Genomic DNA, 16,686 nt, shown 5'->3' on the forward strand with positions numbered 1-16,686 from the left:
GAACCCGTTTGTGTGCGGTGGTGAATGGAGACTAAGTTAGTGCCGTCTGTGTGTCCGTGCCGTTGCCGTTGGGAAAATCGTGGATATAGGAGCACCGTTGACCAGTGGCGGGTCAATCTTTCCACGCCCCAGCCTGTCGATTCCGATTCCCTACCAGTACACCCGCACTGGAAATGCTCCGTACGGTAGGTGAGTATGACCAAGCTCAAAGGCAAGGGGCGCTTACGATTATGTTTTTGGTTAGTTAAACCTCTTCCTATCTCACAGTATGAAAGTATCTCTCTATGAGGTACTAATTCTTTCACCAGTCTCATGGGCACGCGGTTTGATGAGTGGGAGAACAAAATGAGGGGGTGATCGGGGAGCACCAAACGCCGAACGAAGGGCTGGATGGGTTGTGCTACTCAATGGCGAACCCAGGTAGACTTGGCCATCTTGCTACCAGAAGACGAAACTCGGTCGAGCCACAGAGAGAACTGATCAGCATACGCCCAAGAAAGTTTGAGGCCGTGCGACGAAGAGCGGTCTCTACGAAGTGCATCACCAAGGTCGAAAAAGTACCTTGCAGATTGGCAGTCAATCCCATTTCAGCAACCGGAAGGGGCTTGATAATCTGGCGTGCTTGGAAGGACAAGGAGCGGAGAGTCAAGATTTTGCGAGAACATAATTTGGAGGGGCTTGGCAACGCAACACCCATTGTGGCCCGTAGCTGCGGGATAGACTTCCATTGCGCAGATCATTTCCAGACGAGCAGAAAAAGAAAAGTCAGGTCCCGCGACGATGGAATTGTGCACACAAGCAAGTGACGCGGTTCCCTCGAGTTGGAAAAGCGATCGCTTCCAGGTCGAAAAACCGGGGGGGGGGGGGAGGGGAGGGAAGAGAGAGGTTATTTCAGCCGTTCATTCAACGTGCCCATTTCATCCAACGGCTCCGTTTCGACACCCCAGAGGGGTCCTCTCTCACCCCAGTCACTCCCTTCCCCGGTCTCTCTTCCACTCCCACCGCATCCCAAGGCCGCCGCGCTAGTCGCTCCTCGACGCGGCGCGTCAGCGCGGGGAGTTTGCAGACACCCCAATCTCTCTCCTAGGTAACCGATATGTCTCTCACCGAAGCCTCTTCTTCCCTTCTTCCCTTCTCTTTTCCAATCCCTTGTTCCGTACTTACTTGCCCCTACCCTAGAGTGCCGAGTCATTCCTTCTCTTCTCTAACCCCACTCCCTTCACCTCTTGTCTTTCACCCCAAGGTGTCAAAGACGAAGTTGCATCTCGTCCGCTGTAGAGCTTGATTTGCATTTACGTCGGAGGATCTGCCTTCGTAGTTATCTGCATTGGCTCGGAGCCGACGCAAATTTGACACGCCACAAGATGCGAGTCAACAAGGATTGGGTGGTGCCGCGCACCCGAGGAACCAAGGGGCGAGGCCCTGTCGGGCTTCCATTACTGCTGTCATGATACCTGGCCCAGGACCTGGTCGGATTTGGAGATACTCTGGAACAAGTTGTGATTTGCGCTAAGTTCTAGTTGCTCGGATTGATCTGGTGCCAGGCAGATTAAACCCACCATCACGTCAAGCAGCGTGCCCACCAGTCTTCTCAATTACCATTGGAAGACCAAGGTATCCACAGAGTGTATCCGTAGAGTGTATCCGTAGAGACGAGCTTTTAATCCCCAGAATTTACAGCCACGTAGATCTTAGGATTGCCGGGGGCCCAGCTGATGGGAGGTACTCACATCCACACGACGTCGTCGCGTCTGTAATTTACGCTTTGATCAGGGGGAACAACCTTTGGAAGATTGGGTGTGATGAAAAAGAAAAGCGAATCCCAAGTCGTAGCATGGCCGTTCCGCGCGGAGCAGGCCCAGGGCCTTGTTATCTTGTATTCGAGCAACGACTCACCACAACAGCCCGATCCCAACTCAAGTCGCTGCTTAATCTCAGCTCAGTCTTCTCGGAGGCATAGAGAAACAAACATATAAATCAGCAGGGCCCTTCGTCTGAGGTTAGCTGAAAGCAGTTCATCGACACTCAGTCATCTTCAGACTCTCTATCACTTTGCTTTGAGCTCGCCTCCGTGTCCACCAAAAGACTCTCCAAGCCAACATGTCGCAACGAAGCTCTCAAGAATGCTCCGATCAGAGGTGCCGATGGCAGCCCAGCGCAGGTTGTAGCCTCCGTCGCCATATCTTCTACCATCACGGACCGCCAGGCCGGGCGCCCTGCGGAAGATATCATATCAACACTGGCCACTACCTTGAACGCCACAAGGAGTCCTGCGTCGATTGCAAGAGCATGAGAGCAGCTGCAGAAGCCCTCATGCCTTCCGTTGAACATGACGGCGGTGACGATCCCGAGGGCGCTCCTGAGGGCAACCACCGAGCTCTCTCCGTCCACAATGGCGGGATCATCATTCATGGCTCAAACTACGGAAAGATCTCCCTGAAAATCAAATGCGGTTCTCTGGCCTGCGCTGGCGGCCAGACGAGCTAGATTCTTCGTCATGTCGACAAACACGTCAAGCACGACACCACGACTAGAAATAGATTCTAGCAAGAACGCACGATAACAGAATATTGGTAGACTGGCCTTCGAGACTGGTCAGAACTGGAGGGTGAATTTCAGAAATTTGGATAACAGGGCGATACAAGGGTGGTCAGGTTACGAGGGCAGCGATGGAGTTGCTTGGATTCAATGCCGATTTTGGTCTTCTTCACTTCACTTGGAGGAACTTATCCTAGACTAGAATAAACCTTTTTCAAGCACATTGCAACTCACAGAGACCTCGTCACAGCTCCGCATATCTAAGGTAACTGTAGCCTACGCTCTAAGCTAGCATGGTAAATTTGGGACCCCGACTTGCCGCATCCCCTCGTCAGTTAATTGAGTACAAAAAGCTGGCCCTGCTTGGCAGCATGTCAGTGCTCTAGGAAATTTGATGCTCAATTGGACTTTTAAGACGAAAACGGAATAGCTGGTCTGGCTTTGGGAGTCCGTGTGGGTGGGTAGGTGTGAGTTGGTGTTGAGTCCGCAGCTTGGGGGCGAGATTGGAATACGCGAGACAGGGTACAGACTGACCGAACTGACGAGATGTGCAAAATTTGAAACCGAGAATATTACCACGGATCAATACTTTGAGCCATTGTCAGAGGTTGGTATTCTAATATCCTGCTGCACAGGCCTGGGTTGGCCTCCGGGTAGCCCACCCGGTCTGGCCCTGTGCTGGAACCCACACACCCTCGGGAAGGATGAGGGAAGCCATCCATCATATTAATTGCATTAGCCGGAGGCTTCAGAGACTATTGGTGGTTGCCTTTTGTCGCCTTGTCGAGACACGGGGTTGAGTAAGGGTTTTCCGCTACTCATGAAGCGGTACTGGAGGAGGTTCACCCTCCTTCCAAGCCTACGCTTCCGTCAGCTGTCACAAGAATCACCACGGAAACCGAAAACAGAAATATGACAAGCTTTGCGTGGGACTAAGAGAGCCTTCTATTTGCTTTTGAGGCCAAGGTCGCGATCGATACCAGGGGTTCCGCTGCACATACACACACACTTACACACACACAGTTGCATCGCTTCTACTGTCTTGAGTCTAGGACAAGGAGATGATGGGTGCCGAAATCCTTCAGCTGCATGGGTTCTGAGTAGAAGAAGCAAAGGGAAGCAAAATTTGAGATGCAACTTTGTTCCAGAGACGCGCCGGTGGATAATGATGGATGGCGGAGGACGCCCCGCTGGAGACGTAGACACGAATAGGTTTGGGACACTGTACTAGATTTGCCACACTTGACTGATATTCCTCATTATCATGGCTTGCATTTCAACGGGTTTCTTCACTTCGTACCACTCAAGTTTCTTCCTCCTGCGAGTTGAGTTGGCAGCGGCCGCTGGCGGACCAAAGTGCAGGACACCGACCCCCTCCCCCTTTTTTCTGACCCCCAGGACCAGCAGAGCATTATGAGCCCATATAGAACCGAATCGAATAGAAAAGAAAATCATACTGTTAGGAAGCTAACCCGCCTCGTCGAACCGCTTGATGCATGGCTGTCGCATCTGGCAGGCACACCTCGCGAGGGCCTCCTCGAACGCCAACCTGGTCAACAACGGGGAGCGCGGGATCGGCATTCCGGCCGCGACGTGAGTGTGAGCTTGATGTGTTCCTCCAAGAGAATCCTTTTACTCATGAACATGAGTTCTAACCTCAACTTCTTCGTGGAAGGGTTTGCAATAAATAATTTGGCGGTGCAATCGTGCCCCTGTCGACGGGGTGCAAGTGCGCGGCCGAGTGTCCAGGACTCGACCACACCAGCGTCGACCACACCGCCTTCACCCACGCCCGGTGCAGAACAGCAGAGTACTTTTATTGAAACTATTGGCGAGTTTGGAGCTGAAAGTCAAGTGACCGACTTAGGCACACTCAAGGGGGCTCTTCACGCACAACGTGGCAGGGCACCAGGCCTGGTGGAGGATGTTCATGACGTTCGCGCCAAGTGGAAAAATTAAGCGCCGTCAGCCACTCGATCAGGAAACAGGAGTCTGTGATCATTGGGAGCGTTCGGGTCACGACCGCTTCTTGCGTTCGCAGAAACGGTCTCTCGCATGCGGCCGGTTTGGCAGTTGGTTGGTTCGAGGTTACATTGGGAGCACTCGCAGTGAACCAAGTCGACCAAAGTAGGATACACAGCCCGATTAATCTGCCTTGCCAAAAAAGTTCCTCTGATGGGATGAAATCTTGTCATGTAGGAAGCTGACGTACGGCTGGATGCCTGGCTGCCTCGCATCGTCTCGACACTGAAATTTTCTCCTGGCAATAAACGGCTGCCCTCAAGTTGTCATTCCTGGTGCTTCCCTCTTGATGGCACCTTGGCCTCTGCAATTTTGTCGAAACTCCGAGGTTGGTATTCACTAGTCTTTCGTTTTCGATGTTCTAACTGTCTTGATTTGGATCAGACTTTGCTGTAACTCAAGCCTCTGTTCAGGACTACGGTAAGCCTACGGAAAATACTCTTTTCGAGCGGATACGGAAGGTAGACGTATTGACTTTCATTCTTGACCTCGATTGCTTGACCTCGATTGACGACAACCGAGAGATCTGTGCTGACATTTTCTCATGATTAGACCAAGAACCCCCGTTTGTTACCTTTCTCGATCGATGAAGCCAATACCGAACTTGAGTTCCCAAAATCACATACTAACCGAGGAAGCAAAGTCGTCATGTCCCACCGAAGGCCGAGCGAGACGGTTCTACTTATGCTCTTATACCCCTCGCGTCTTTTTGGAAGATGTCTCTGCCTAGTCCGGTAATGTTCAGCGAGCTCTCCTCCCCTTTTGAGTAGACGGTGTGTCTACCGACTCCTAGTCATAGTAGCATTTCCTTGCTCCTTCACTCAGACCACGAGATGCAATGGTTTTGCCTTGAGCCCGATCCTTGATCTTTCAATCCAAGCACGAGAGAACGCCTTGAGCTCGTCGGCCCGGTTCAGAGACTCGAATTCCAGAAACGAGGATGTGGCGACTGCAGGAGCATGGCGAGGAGAGAGGAGCAAACAATAACCGCACCTTCCCGACGCTCTAGATGGGCACACATGTTGGCAGTTACCCGTCTCAGGTAAGAAGCTTCCTACTAGGACGGCATCAGGGGTACGTCTGACTACCTCGTGGTCTCCCGTCTTCTTGCAACAAGGAGGGCCTATGTCTTGTGAGCCTTCAGGCAAGATATTGTTACTACGCGAAAAGAAAGGTTCTAGCCGGTGACACGGGACACACATCACATTGGCACTTGACAATGAATAGAATGGCGAAGCCGGATGTCTTGCTGAGCATCTCATGATACTAATCTGATAACCAGGATTGACGTGACGTGATGCCCTCACGGTGCCACGGCTGGGAGCAACGCGGTGCTGGAGTGATGATTATTGAGGGAGGTACGAGTAAAATATCATGACACATACCAATTAGGGATTCCCGTTGATGTGCACTGCTACGTGAGGTAGGAAGAAGGGGATCAGCAAGTCGTCATGTCTACGTGCACTGCCTCTCGTACCTCTGATCCCGCAACGTTCTGCACCGACAGTTTCAGTCACGCATCCAGATGGAGCTCACGATCTGCTTCCATCACACATGTCCATAGACGCGAGAAAACAGACACCGTTGTTTACAGCTTTGTGCTCAGAAGTTTTCCATTATATGGGAGGTCAATAGGGGCCAGTGCCAAATCCCAAAAGGTTGTGATTAGCAATGGCAGGTTCACCGTACAGTACCTTAAGGAGCGAATAATACACCATCTCCGGGCCAAGTAAGACCGCATGATGCCATCCCGAGCGGCCATGGGAGCGTCATGCAAGCTCTTGTGGTGCTCTAAACGCCCGCAATGCCGTCGACGCTCCTGAACAGCAGCCGGTGAGCACGAAACGGGTGGTCGAACACCACGTGTTCGTCTCTCAACCCTCCAAAATGATGGATTATTTCTCCAAGGCGGAGCGAGATCCGCAACTGGGGTATGTCAGAAGATGGTCCGCTTGGAGAAGCCGGCATGATGGCAAGCCGGAAAGGGCCTTTCCTACGCCCCGAGCGGGCACCCACCATGCCTGTATGCATGTCGGCAGCTCCAAGGCTTTGAGTCATAGACTGCATACATGGAGTCAGCGCATGATTCTCTCGTAGGGGTTGGGAGCTCGTGGCAACATTCGCAGCTAAGACTACTTAACCCATGCGTTTCCCTCTACCAAGTTACTAAGTATGTGGATAGCATCGGATTCTGTAATCTCCCTTCGCACACAACCTCAATGTTGCCTTGCTCCAACATGCATGGCAGGATGCAGGTGACAAGGGGGGGAGTTCTCCCCCATGATTGGGGTTTCGATGCTTGGGAGGCCAGAAATGCGGCCGCTCTCACACCGCAGTGGGAATATGTGCAGTAAATCGCTTCCTCGGTCATTAGGGTTCAGATTATAGCAGATTGATTACCGATAGATTCACCTTCAATCTCGCGTGCTTTACTAGTTGACATGAAGCTATTCCAGCCAGAGTTGGTAGTATTTCGACCCCAATGACACCCATTGCTGGCCGTAGGCGTAGGCAACTGCCCACTATAGGTCGGAGTTTCTGAGGGTCGCAGGGTCTGGCTCATGTTTTTAGGGCCCGAGAAACAATGTGAGCGATAAAAGCTACAAAGCTCTGGAGGAACCGCCGCGGAGAGTCGTCCGAGATGGTCAGCTCTCAAAGAACAGCCCAGCATTCAGCCCCCAGGTTGCATTCTCATTGAAATCCCTGGCTACCTGCAGACCCTCATCTTGCTCAAGGGAACAAATTTGCCCCCCGGGGATGGTTACCGGCATAATAATTCCCAGTCTGCCTTCGGCCATTCGCCAATCCCTGGATGCCCTGGTTAGCCAAGTACAGCCACCTGGTCTCATGTAACTCCTGTCTATCCGACCCATGACACTGCGTAATGCAATAGTATCCTTCAGAACGCGTGAGGCAACCGCGTCGGTAGAAGTGGTAGCGTTCATGGGTAGATAACGCGCTCATGGAGCGATATCACGTGGCCGATGGACCACCTCGTCGCCCACAGCCCTCTCACATTGTCGGAATAGTCTTTAAAAAGAGAAAGAGCGGTGTCTGCGACGACCAAGTATAAATAGGAGTAAAAGATCCCTCTCGCTCTCTCTTCATGTGTTCTCTTAGCTGCTATCGAAATTTTCTCTCCCGACCCCTGATCGCGCACTGCTGAGTCCCTCTTCTCTCAACACCAAATTCCTTGGCACCTCGAAGCGAAGATGTTTACCACCCAGCAGCCCTCCATTAAGTGTTGCTCTCAATCCGGCTGCTACTGGGATCAGAAGTTGGATACCGATACCCATCGTACGCACATGCAGAAGCATGGTGAAGGGGACTTGGTCGAACACTGCAACATCGTCATGAAGAGTGGGATCGACATCGAGATTCATAAGAAGAACTGTTGCATCTATAAAGCTGCCATGGCTCTTGAGAGACAGAAGAAGGCTACCAAGTCCGCGCCTGTGAAGTCTAAATAGGTGAGATCATACCCTTGAAAGTAAACCAAAACGCAAGGCTCAAATTATGTGCAAAGACATCAAAAGTCTGCCGACAATATGGAGACAACAAAGAGACGGATATGTTCTAAGAGACGAGGAAAGTAGGAAATTTCATCAGAGAGATGTGGGAGAATGTAGTAAGAAAGACAAGGCAAAAGTTTGAACAAACGAAAAGGTTTCAGGAGTTTGATTGCATTCTGGGCATGCCACAAGGCTTGTATCTCGTTCTCAAGGATCCTAGGTAGATACACACAGTACCAATTGATTTTTGGGAGCTCCTCCCAACTCTCTTCTCTGAATGACGTACACAAGATACGACTATTCATAAAGCCGACTGGTTCCATTTGACCTGATAATGTGCTTGAAGTACTTAATCTTCGACGAGTTGAAGGTTCTTTTACGACTACTTACCGCCTTGTTAAACTGCCAGCTCTATTCATCTACGATTGACATATCACGCAGTGACCCGGGAGGGATCAAGACATAATTCACTTGAGAAGGTTTAGGTAAGAAAGAGTCTATTAACCTAGAAGTGATGCCCTCAACTCTCTCGTCTTACAGCGAAACATGCGCAGGCTCTACGTGGGCGAACGATTCAATAGAGAATGTCGTTTCAGGGAGGTCTTGACTACCCACCTATGCTTCGTCACCTTGATCCGATTCGTCTTCCGACCAGCCTTTCTAATGATCTTCATCGTCCTCCTCAAAATATACCGTAGCAAAGTCCACCAGGTCACAGCCCATTTCGCCAACAGTATCGAAAAGAATCTGTTCCGGTATGACCGTCGGAAGCCATGCATAGTACTCCGTTTCAAACAAAGCGAATCCAAAGCTGAGTACGTGTAGTGGCGCGTCCTGAGGAAGTCGCAAACCTTGGTCGGGAACTAGCTTGATCGAGGTCCCAGAAAAGATGCTGTCCAGGCCACCTCTGCCGTCGGGGAGAAGGACGTTGTGTGCCCAAGCACGAACCATGCACCTTTGAATTTCTCCCACGTCTTCATGAGAAATTCCGAGCGTCGCTTCTGATGCGTTGTCCTGAGCCTCCGGGATCAAGTTGTTCACACGATGGTCGATCCTTCTTGCACGGGAACTGATTTTGCGGCATGTATTGGATGAAAGAGTAAGCGTCCCATCCTCAAATTTGATAAAACCCTTGTCAGTATGCCACTCCTCTTCGTATTGGCGGAAGATAGCCAAAGCCAACCACATGGCGCCACTCTTGATAACATCGCTTGGCACGTCTATGCAATGCCGCTGCAATAGCCCGTTGATGGAATCTTCGTCAGCAAAGTGATCGGGTGAAATGATGAAGAAGGGATTTAAAGCGTGGCACGTGAGCACGATAGCCGCAATGTCGATCATCGCGGACCGGGCCGTGGCGGGCGTGTCCTCTGTTATGCAGCTCAGAAAGCAGGCTACTGACAAGTCGTTTCCCGTGGTTGATAAGAAGTCAAGAGTCCTCCGGGCCTGGGAAATGTTGAGATGTACACTGACTCCATCCATGCCGTAGTAGATGAGCCCCAACACATAAAGCCGACGGATAGCCTCAGCGAATGCCGGCTCCTTGACAACGAAGCAAACACGGAGACGATCGATAGTAATTTCAGGACATTCATCCATCATATAGATGATGAATACCGGAAGGTGAATATCTTCGAATTCCCTTTTAGGTTCCGCGTCGAGGATGTCCTGTAGTGCCACTTGGGCGTGGATGGTTCTATCCGCCTGCTCAACATCCTTATCCAAGGCGCAAGTTATTTGAGTCAGCATCTGGGCCCTCGACATCGCCACCCGTTTCTGAACCACATGCGATGTCTCTGTGTCGAATACCTCCTTTATCTCGCTATTGAGAATAATCAAATGGTACGAGTTCTTGGCATCATTCAACGATCTTCCCATCAAACCGGGGGTGATATAGATTGATCTGGTATCTTTCTCGTTAGCGAAGTACTTCCGAGCGGCCGCTAGAAGCGTTTGTCTCAGATGATGCCGCTTCCACTCGGAGTCTCCGTCCCAGAAGGCTATCGTTCTCGTTATCTTGTATTCCGACGGCCCCGGGTCCTGAACCATCGCATACGCTGGAGCAATAGCTTCCATCACAGCGTCTGGGTATTCCCCGTCGCTCGCTTTGTATTGAATCCATCTCAAATTTGACAAATTTGACGAATTGATCCGCTGTGTCAATCGAAAAGCTGTGACGGGAGTCTCTGATCTGTTGGTTGCAACGGCGAGCATCCTGCCTAAATCTTTGTCAACGGGGGCAGATGACAACCAGACGAAGCGCAAAATAGTCGTCTCTTCGGTCTTCGCGAGAATGCTTCACTTGACCAACGAGATCGCATAGTCGACGCTCTTGGAGTGATCGGCGTCAATGATGATCAGCTTGTATCTGCAATTAAAGTCCGAGACGAATCCGATACCACCGTATCTTGATACCACGGGTCTCATTCCCACGGAATATCCAGCGCTGTCCCATTCGCTTTTTGACACCTCTTCTTTTTGGAGCGAACCGACGAGGTACCTGGACAAGACACCATTATCTCCGCTCGCCCTCATGCCTATGATATGCAAGACCAAGGCCAACCAACTACCGTCGTCGGTCGAGGGAGGTGATTGCACGTGAGCGACCGAATATCTTTCATCGCTCCCATACCATCTCGAGACCTTGTCGATCTCGTTCTTCCATTCAGCCGGTATTTCAAGGCTCGGCGTCGCCATTTTTTCGTCGTGTTTCGATAGTCTGGCGGTCTGGCGTTCTGGTGTTCTGGGATGTACTAATTGAGGCACGTTAATGGAGTGACGTGGTAAGCCAGGGATTTGGAGCAAGGTGCCTATCTAACGTTTGGAAGCGAAATGATCCATCCAGTATAACAGATACTTGCTTTTTCCCAAATTGGAAGGAACTCGACGGAAAGCTGAGCACCTGGACCGGCCCATGGAGGTGAGTACCTTCTCTCTGGGCATCTCACTCGATGGAAGGACATGAGGGCCTGGACTCCCTGCTCTGGGCTGGACAGAGGAAGACAACTCAATAAATACCTTACCTCCTTCCATCATCGGCTCTCCAAGGTAGCAGACGTGTCTATAATGTACCGGCCATCACTTGAGTTGACGGAAAGTGTGCGTTGCATGTAAATAGGCACGCAGCGCTAAGTAATTAGCTTTTGCGAGGGACGCAAGTTAGCGCAACGTTGACTGCACTGATGTTCATCGGATCGGCCCGTTCATCTTGAGCTTATTTCCCAACGGCTGTGCATAACGGAGTACCTTACTTGGACCTTGTCAGCATCAAGACATGCTCAGTCTCGTCACATCACGCCACAAATGATTCTGTAAAAGCGTGTTGCATTTGACATAATTGTTGTCGATTCCAGTGGTAGCAGGAGGAGTTGACTCGTGTTGACCCCGTATCACAGTCCCGTCACCTTATAATGTAGTGAATCTCAATAGATGGGCCTGTGTTCAGAGGGTTGTCAGTATGTTTGATTGAACGTGGGAGGGATGCTTCCTGATGGAAATGGGCTGCGTGGGGAGGGGCTCTCAGGTAAGCCAGATAGGGCATTGTTCTATTCTGCATGCTAGTGAGTCTTCTGTACCTGGCAAGATTGCTCTTCCTATTCCAGGTATTCGAGGTGGTCACCTCGCCTAAAGAGTCCTGTTCCCATCCTGAACAGTCTACTTCTCTTGGAGAGACTGAATCTTCTCTTGGAGAGCCTCTTCCTCATACTGGAGGGTTCTCTCACTCTCTTGGAGGGCTCTCCTTCTCCCTTGAAGAGCCTCAAGGGCAAGTGTTCTCTCTCGGAGAGCCTCCTTCTTCTGCTTGCGAGCCTTCTTCTTCTGCTTGCGAGCCTCCTTCTTCTGCTTGCGAGCCTCCTTCTCCTCCTTGCGAGCCTTCTCCTCCTGACGAGCCTTCTCCTCCTGACGAGCTTTCTCTTGAATAGTCTGCTCTGATCTCATATTGCTTTCGAATGCCTCTATGTAACGGTCGGAGGCCAACCGCGGGGTGTCGATGCTCGTTGGGCTCGTTGCGCTCTCTGCGATGATCTTGACTTTCTCGGCTCCAGCGTAATGGATTTTATCCCAGATATATCCAATTTGACGCTCAACACCCTGTGCATCCGTCGCCCAGATCTCGAGTTCGAAGCGAGATTCAAACTCACTGCAGGAGGCTTGATGGTCGAACTCGATGGTCCGAGGACGGAAACCACGCCAAGACACGCCGAGTGAACTGCCGTCGTCCTCACTGGCTTGACTATCTTCGTTTCCATCATCCAGTCTCCGCTTCTTCGTCGCTTGGCTGCCTTGGGAGTCCATGACTTCTTCTGAGAGGATGTGGGTATGCGTGTGCGCGTGTGCGCGTGTGCGCGTGTGCTGGTGTGCTGGTGTGCAGTTGCAGAAGTGAGGAGATGTAAGGTTGTGTGAAAGATTCTGAGGGAAGGCGGATGATTATTGTAGGGGAGGCAGGAGCGTGGGCCGAATCGGCCTGTCTTTCCGAATTTTGTACGCGATTTGAGGCAGTCAGACAGGCATATCTAATCAGAGTGACTAGGTTCCTTCCCGTCTCTATCACCTTACTGCGCTTGCCTAGAAGAATACTTCCGCCGTCATGCACTTTCCTGGGTCCTTGGCTTGACTTCCCAAAAGATCATGATTCACCTCATTCTCTAGGAAACGAACTCTTCATATTTTCACGGCACCTTCAAGCCGGAATTTTGTGAGCATTTGGCTAACAGCTTGATTTGACCAGGCACTTCGAGACGAACCCAAGACTATACTACAATAACATTCACACGAGCCAAATTCATCACCCTCGCATAAACGGCACCCTGGTCTCCCTGACGATGAGACGTCGCCCTCGCAATAGCGATAAAGTTCCCCGTCGTGTTGTAGACAATCGTGTGCTCAATCGTCACCGTCTGGTTCGGCGTAAATGCGGGCCCTACGTCAGTAAAGGTGCCCTCCGAAGTCAGATCCCACTCGACATTGACAACCTTGCCAGTCCCGGAAGGTGTTTCGACAGTTGCTCGTAACGTCACCGACTGGCCGGCTTTCACCGTACAGCTGCATCTTCCATTCGCAAGAAGCTCAACAACCGGTTGGATACCTCGCCGTTCGGTCGCTTTAGGTGGCACCTGGACCGAGTTGTCGTCGGCCGAAACAGTATACGACGTGGTATCTGGCGCAGGCACTCTATCCTCGACCCAAGCTGCCACGTCTCGGAGAGCTTGTTGGTAGATGCCGTTGTACGGCACAATGAGTGCAAGACGGTGTGGAGGCCTTTTCTCGTAAAAGTGCTCCGCATTGTCGTTGTACCAAAGGCGATAATTATCCTCGAAGCGATCTTCCAGTTGCTGCTTAACTTGCGAACGATACCAGTCGGCATGCCACGGAAACGCGTCGCTGTCCAGCAGGTTCTGAACGACGATGAGTTTGCATCCGATGGTGCCAGTGTGATTACCGCCAGAGACGGATCTGGCGAGGGACTTGGACGTGTCAGGGGTCCGTTGGGGGTAGTTCGTGCCATTGACGGTCCGGAACTGGTCGAATCCGTAGAATCCTACTCGTTCCGGGATTTGGTGTCTGTAATAGGAGTGCATTGCAACAGAGGACTTGTTGTCGATGTGGACTTTGACTCCCTTTGCAATAAACTTTGTAAGAGTGGCATCGTTGGCGTCGGCAGTGTAGTCGGTGAACAACATGGTGTAGTTGGCCGTAGACAACGTGCCGCTGATGGTTCTTAATTTGGAGTCGTCGGCTCCAAGCAAAACCAGGTCGTACCCGTATACGTCAGCAACAGCTTCCGGGACTGTGTCGAGTCTGATGCTGACCAGCTTTCCATCGTTGTCAAGCTGAACATCCTCTACCGTCGCATTGAAGTCAACTACGGCCTCTCTCATGGCGATTCCGAGCGCACTATCCACCGTTCCGAGGTAGCCCGGCTTGGACCAGAAATCTTCGACGTATGTAGGGTCCGAAGGCTGGATAATGGTATTCCGCAGGATGTTCAGATGTGAACTGTCAGCGACCTCATCATACTGTTCCCAGGCACGGATGGGGACACCAAGCTTTGTGGCTTCAATCAGCATGCTTCGCTCGAGCTCCGTCATTGATGGTATTGAGAGAGGATTTCCACTACCCCCGGGCTTAATGGAATCCTGAATCTCGGTCTTCCTGTTCCGTAGAACTAAACCCGCCATTGCCCTGATCGATGGGCTGTTGGGGGCGGAAATCGGCACGGCTTGGACCATCGCCACAGCGCCGTCCCAGACGCCGACTGTATTCTCAATACCCCCAATAACTTGATTAGAGCCACCGCTGCCGCCGTAAACGTAGCCATAGATATGCTGAGTGCTTGTGAGACGATAATATCGCGCCGCAACAATCCGGGAATACCTTGCTGCTGCTGCTTCGGCACGGAACCCGTTTGACCCCGTGACTTGGACCGTATAGGCCTTGCTGTCTAGCCCGAACCCAATGGTTTCCTCAGTGGCATTCGCGGGCTGCGTAGGGTAGGCGAGTTGGAAGAAACGACCGCCCCAGGCATCTTTTGGCGGAAAGTAGAAGTTGAAGCGAGTGGACGTGTTAGAAAAGTGCCCCGCAACGTGGTGATGGGGACCTGGGGAGATCTCGTCGGCCTCGCTGTCAATCACCGGCTTGCTGTAGAGAGGATCTATGCAAGCTGGAGAGACCAGAGCAAAGCCATTAGAACCATGAGGAGATTCGCGTGGAGTTGTGGGGTTTGCCGCGATCGCTGAACAGACAAGTAAGCTCAGTGCGACGAAGGCTGTAAGCGAAGCTTGTAGATGCATCGAGTGGTTCGACGATGTCTCTCAATCTGTGTTCTACTGAAAGACTTTGGGCACTGGGCAAGGACCTTGCCGTTGAAAGGAGCAGAAGACTTAATGGAAGTAAAGAGTGTGGGTGAATGCCATATAGTGTCCAGGGCGGGAAGCATCTTTGCGGTGAAAATGCCATTCTTAAGCATCCAGAGAGCAGCATCGCCAAGCCGAGTATCTCCTATGTGACCCCTTAGATCATTTCAATGGGCATCGCCAAGTTTGCGGGCCTCCGTATGGACATCGTTTGCTTGCACAGCGCTTCCCTCAGCTCAGCGGCTCCGATCATTTTTCGTATCTGATACGACAATCATTCCGACGTCGCACTGGATACCTGTGCCTCGTATCCAACCCATAGCACTCTAGCCGACGCCGGTTCTCTGTCCTCGGTGGATTTAGATGTAGGGATAGAACGCTGCCATGTTTTGCTGCTGGTTCATGCGGCATGACCTAGAGCCGTTCTGGCGAATGGCCTTCTCATCAAGGCGTGTGTCTGAGGATCCGAATTTCCAGTACCAAGGGGTTGTTGCTCCGCCGTCGACAAGCCAGACAGCTCAGGCGCTCACTTTGTAGACGTGATCCATCATAGTCTCGTTGAGACTTTTCAAGAGATCAGCAAGGGCCATTTTACTGGTCTCGACGTCGCCGTTTCCGTAGTTTCAAAAGAGCTGCGTTCACTTTGTGACTTCAGAGTTGAGATTGGCTGAACTTTAAAGACCGCCCGAATCGGATAAAAGTCATCTCCGCTGCCACGGATATGTCAGCTGCCGGCTGAATGCCCGCCACTACTCTGCGCTTCCAGCTCTTAGACGCCTGCAGACATTCTTCAGGTTACCTTCATACCAACATCGGAATCTTCTTGACATGCTTTCTTCGAGGCATTGTTAGGGTCATATTGAGAAACGACTATTTCGAAAGACTAGGGAACCTCTGCTTGTTCGCCTCGTCGACTGCCTTGCGTACACCCGTAACATTCTGAAGCACCGTGGGATGATCAGAATGCACGCAGATGCTGAATGGCTTTCCCTCAAAGCCAAAGCTAAAGATACCGCCACTGTTATCCTTGCCTTCGTCCTTCAGTGATGCAGACAAAGCCCTCTCGTAGCATAATTCTGGTGTAGCCACCTTGGACTGTGCCACCGGTATGAGCTTGCCCTCTGGAGAGTAATCAATGTCGACGTAGACCTCCCCTTGGAACGGGATGCCCAGCTCCTTGCACATAGCTTCTTGTGTCGCGTTTTGCGATGCGTAGACTGGGATGTTGTCCCCAAACGTGGCGCAAGCTTCCAACACAGCTCTCATGATGGTCTCGTCTCTTTGCATGTAGAAGAAGAGCTCCCCGTGCGGCTTGATATGGGATAACTCGACGCCTTCCGAATTGAGTATGGCTTTGAGGGCGCCGACCTGGTACAGCACCATGGCATACATGTCTTTGGGGTCAATCTCGATCTTTCTGCGACCGAAGCCGAACATATCTTGCAGTCCCGGGTGCGCTCCGGCCTTGACGCCGTGCTTCTTGCACAGGCGAACTGTCTTGAGCATGATAGAAGGGTCGCCAGCATGGTATCCGCACGCAATATTGGCGGCGTCGATGTACGGCATCAGTTCCTCGTCCGGGCCCATCTTCCAGCGGCCGAAGCCTTCACCCATGTCGGCGTTGATCTCGTATTTGCGCGCCAGTCCTGAAGCCATTTTGAAGTGTTGGGATAACGGGCGATGTCCGGGGAGGTTTGACCGTCGAAAGACAGTCTGACGTAACGAGAGAGGATGGAGTAAGCGTGATGGAGGCATCTTGTCTT

At 51.7% G+C, this 16,686-nt stretch overlaps 7 protein-coding genes across 7 annotated transcripts; 2 read left to right on the forward strand and 5 right to left on the reverse strand.

Annotated features, from left to right (window-relative positions):
* Positions 1-2,100: 2,100 nt before the first annotated feature.
* On the forward strand, positions 2,101-2,487 carry CPAR01_08892 (uncharacterized protein; the record flags this gene model as incomplete). Its single annotated transcript, XM_060493159.1, has 1 exon — positions 2,101-2,487. The coding sequence occupies one exon, from the start codon at positions 2,101-2,103 to the stop codon at positions 2,485-2,487; it is 387 nt and encodes a 128-aa protein (XP_060347289.1).
* Positions 2,488-5,381: 2,894 nt separating this feature from the next.
* Positions 5,382-6,057, reverse strand: CPAR01_08893 (uncharacterized protein; the record flags this gene model as incomplete). The annotated part of the gene is made up of 2 exons (XM_060493160.1): positions 5,382-5,718; positions 6,038-6,057. Coding segments are annotated over 2 exons (357 nt in total), but the record flags the coding sequence as incomplete, so codon positions are not given.
* A 1,715-nt stretch (positions 6,058-7,772) lies between these two features.
* On the forward strand, positions 7,773-8,030 carry CPAR01_08894 (uncharacterized protein; the record flags this gene model as incomplete). The annotated part of the gene is made up of 1 exon (XM_060493161.1): positions 7,773-8,030. The coding sequence occupies one exon, from the start codon at positions 7,773-7,775 to the stop codon at positions 8,028-8,030; it is 258 nt and encodes an 85-aa protein (XP_060347291.1).
* A 702-nt stretch (positions 8,031-8,732) lies between these two features.
* Positions 8,733-10,286, reverse strand: CPAR01_08895 (uncharacterized protein; the record flags this gene model as incomplete). Its single annotated transcript, XM_060493162.1, has 1 exon — positions 8,733-10,286. One exon carries the CDS (start codon positions 10,284-10,286, stop codon positions 8,733-8,735), a length of 1,554 nt encoding a protein of 517 aa, XP_060347292.1.
* An 84-nt stretch (positions 10,287-10,370) lies between these two features.
* Positions 10,371-10,769, reverse strand: CPAR01_08896 (uncharacterized protein; the record flags this gene model as incomplete). The annotated part of the gene is made up of 1 exon (XM_060493163.1): positions 10,371-10,769. The coding sequence occupies one exon, from the start codon at positions 10,767-10,769 to the stop codon at positions 10,371-10,373; it is 399 nt and encodes a 132-aa protein (XP_060347293.1).
* A 957-nt stretch (positions 10,770-11,726) lies between these two features.
* CPAR01_08897 (uncharacterized protein) lies at positions 11,727-15,006 on the reverse strand (the record flags this gene model as incomplete). Its single annotated transcript, XM_060493164.1, has 3 exons — positions 11,727-12,422; positions 12,827-14,802; positions 14,898-15,006. 3 exons carry the CDS (start codon positions 15,004-15,006, stop codon positions 11,727-11,729), a joined length of 2,781 nt encoding a protein of 926 aa, XP_060347294.1.
* Positions 15,007-15,793: 787 nt separating this feature from the next.
* CPAR01_08898 (LamB/YcsF family protein) lies at positions 15,794-16,579 on the reverse strand (the record flags this gene model as incomplete). Its single annotated transcript, XM_060493165.1, has 1 exon — positions 15,794-16,579. One exon carries the CDS (start codon positions 16,577-16,579, stop codon positions 15,794-15,796), a length of 786 nt encoding a protein of 261 aa, XP_060347295.1.
* Between the last annotated feature and the right edge of the window lie 107 nt (positions 16,580-16,686).

The sequence above is a fragment of the Colletotrichum paranaense genome, assembly GCF_030867605.1.
Source record: "Colletotrichum paranaense strain IMI 384185 chromosome Unknown Scaffold_7.1, whole genome shotgun sequence".
NCBI lineage: Eukaryota > Fungi > Ascomycota > Sordariomycetes > Glomerellales > Glomerellaceae > Colletotrichum > Colletotrichum paranaense.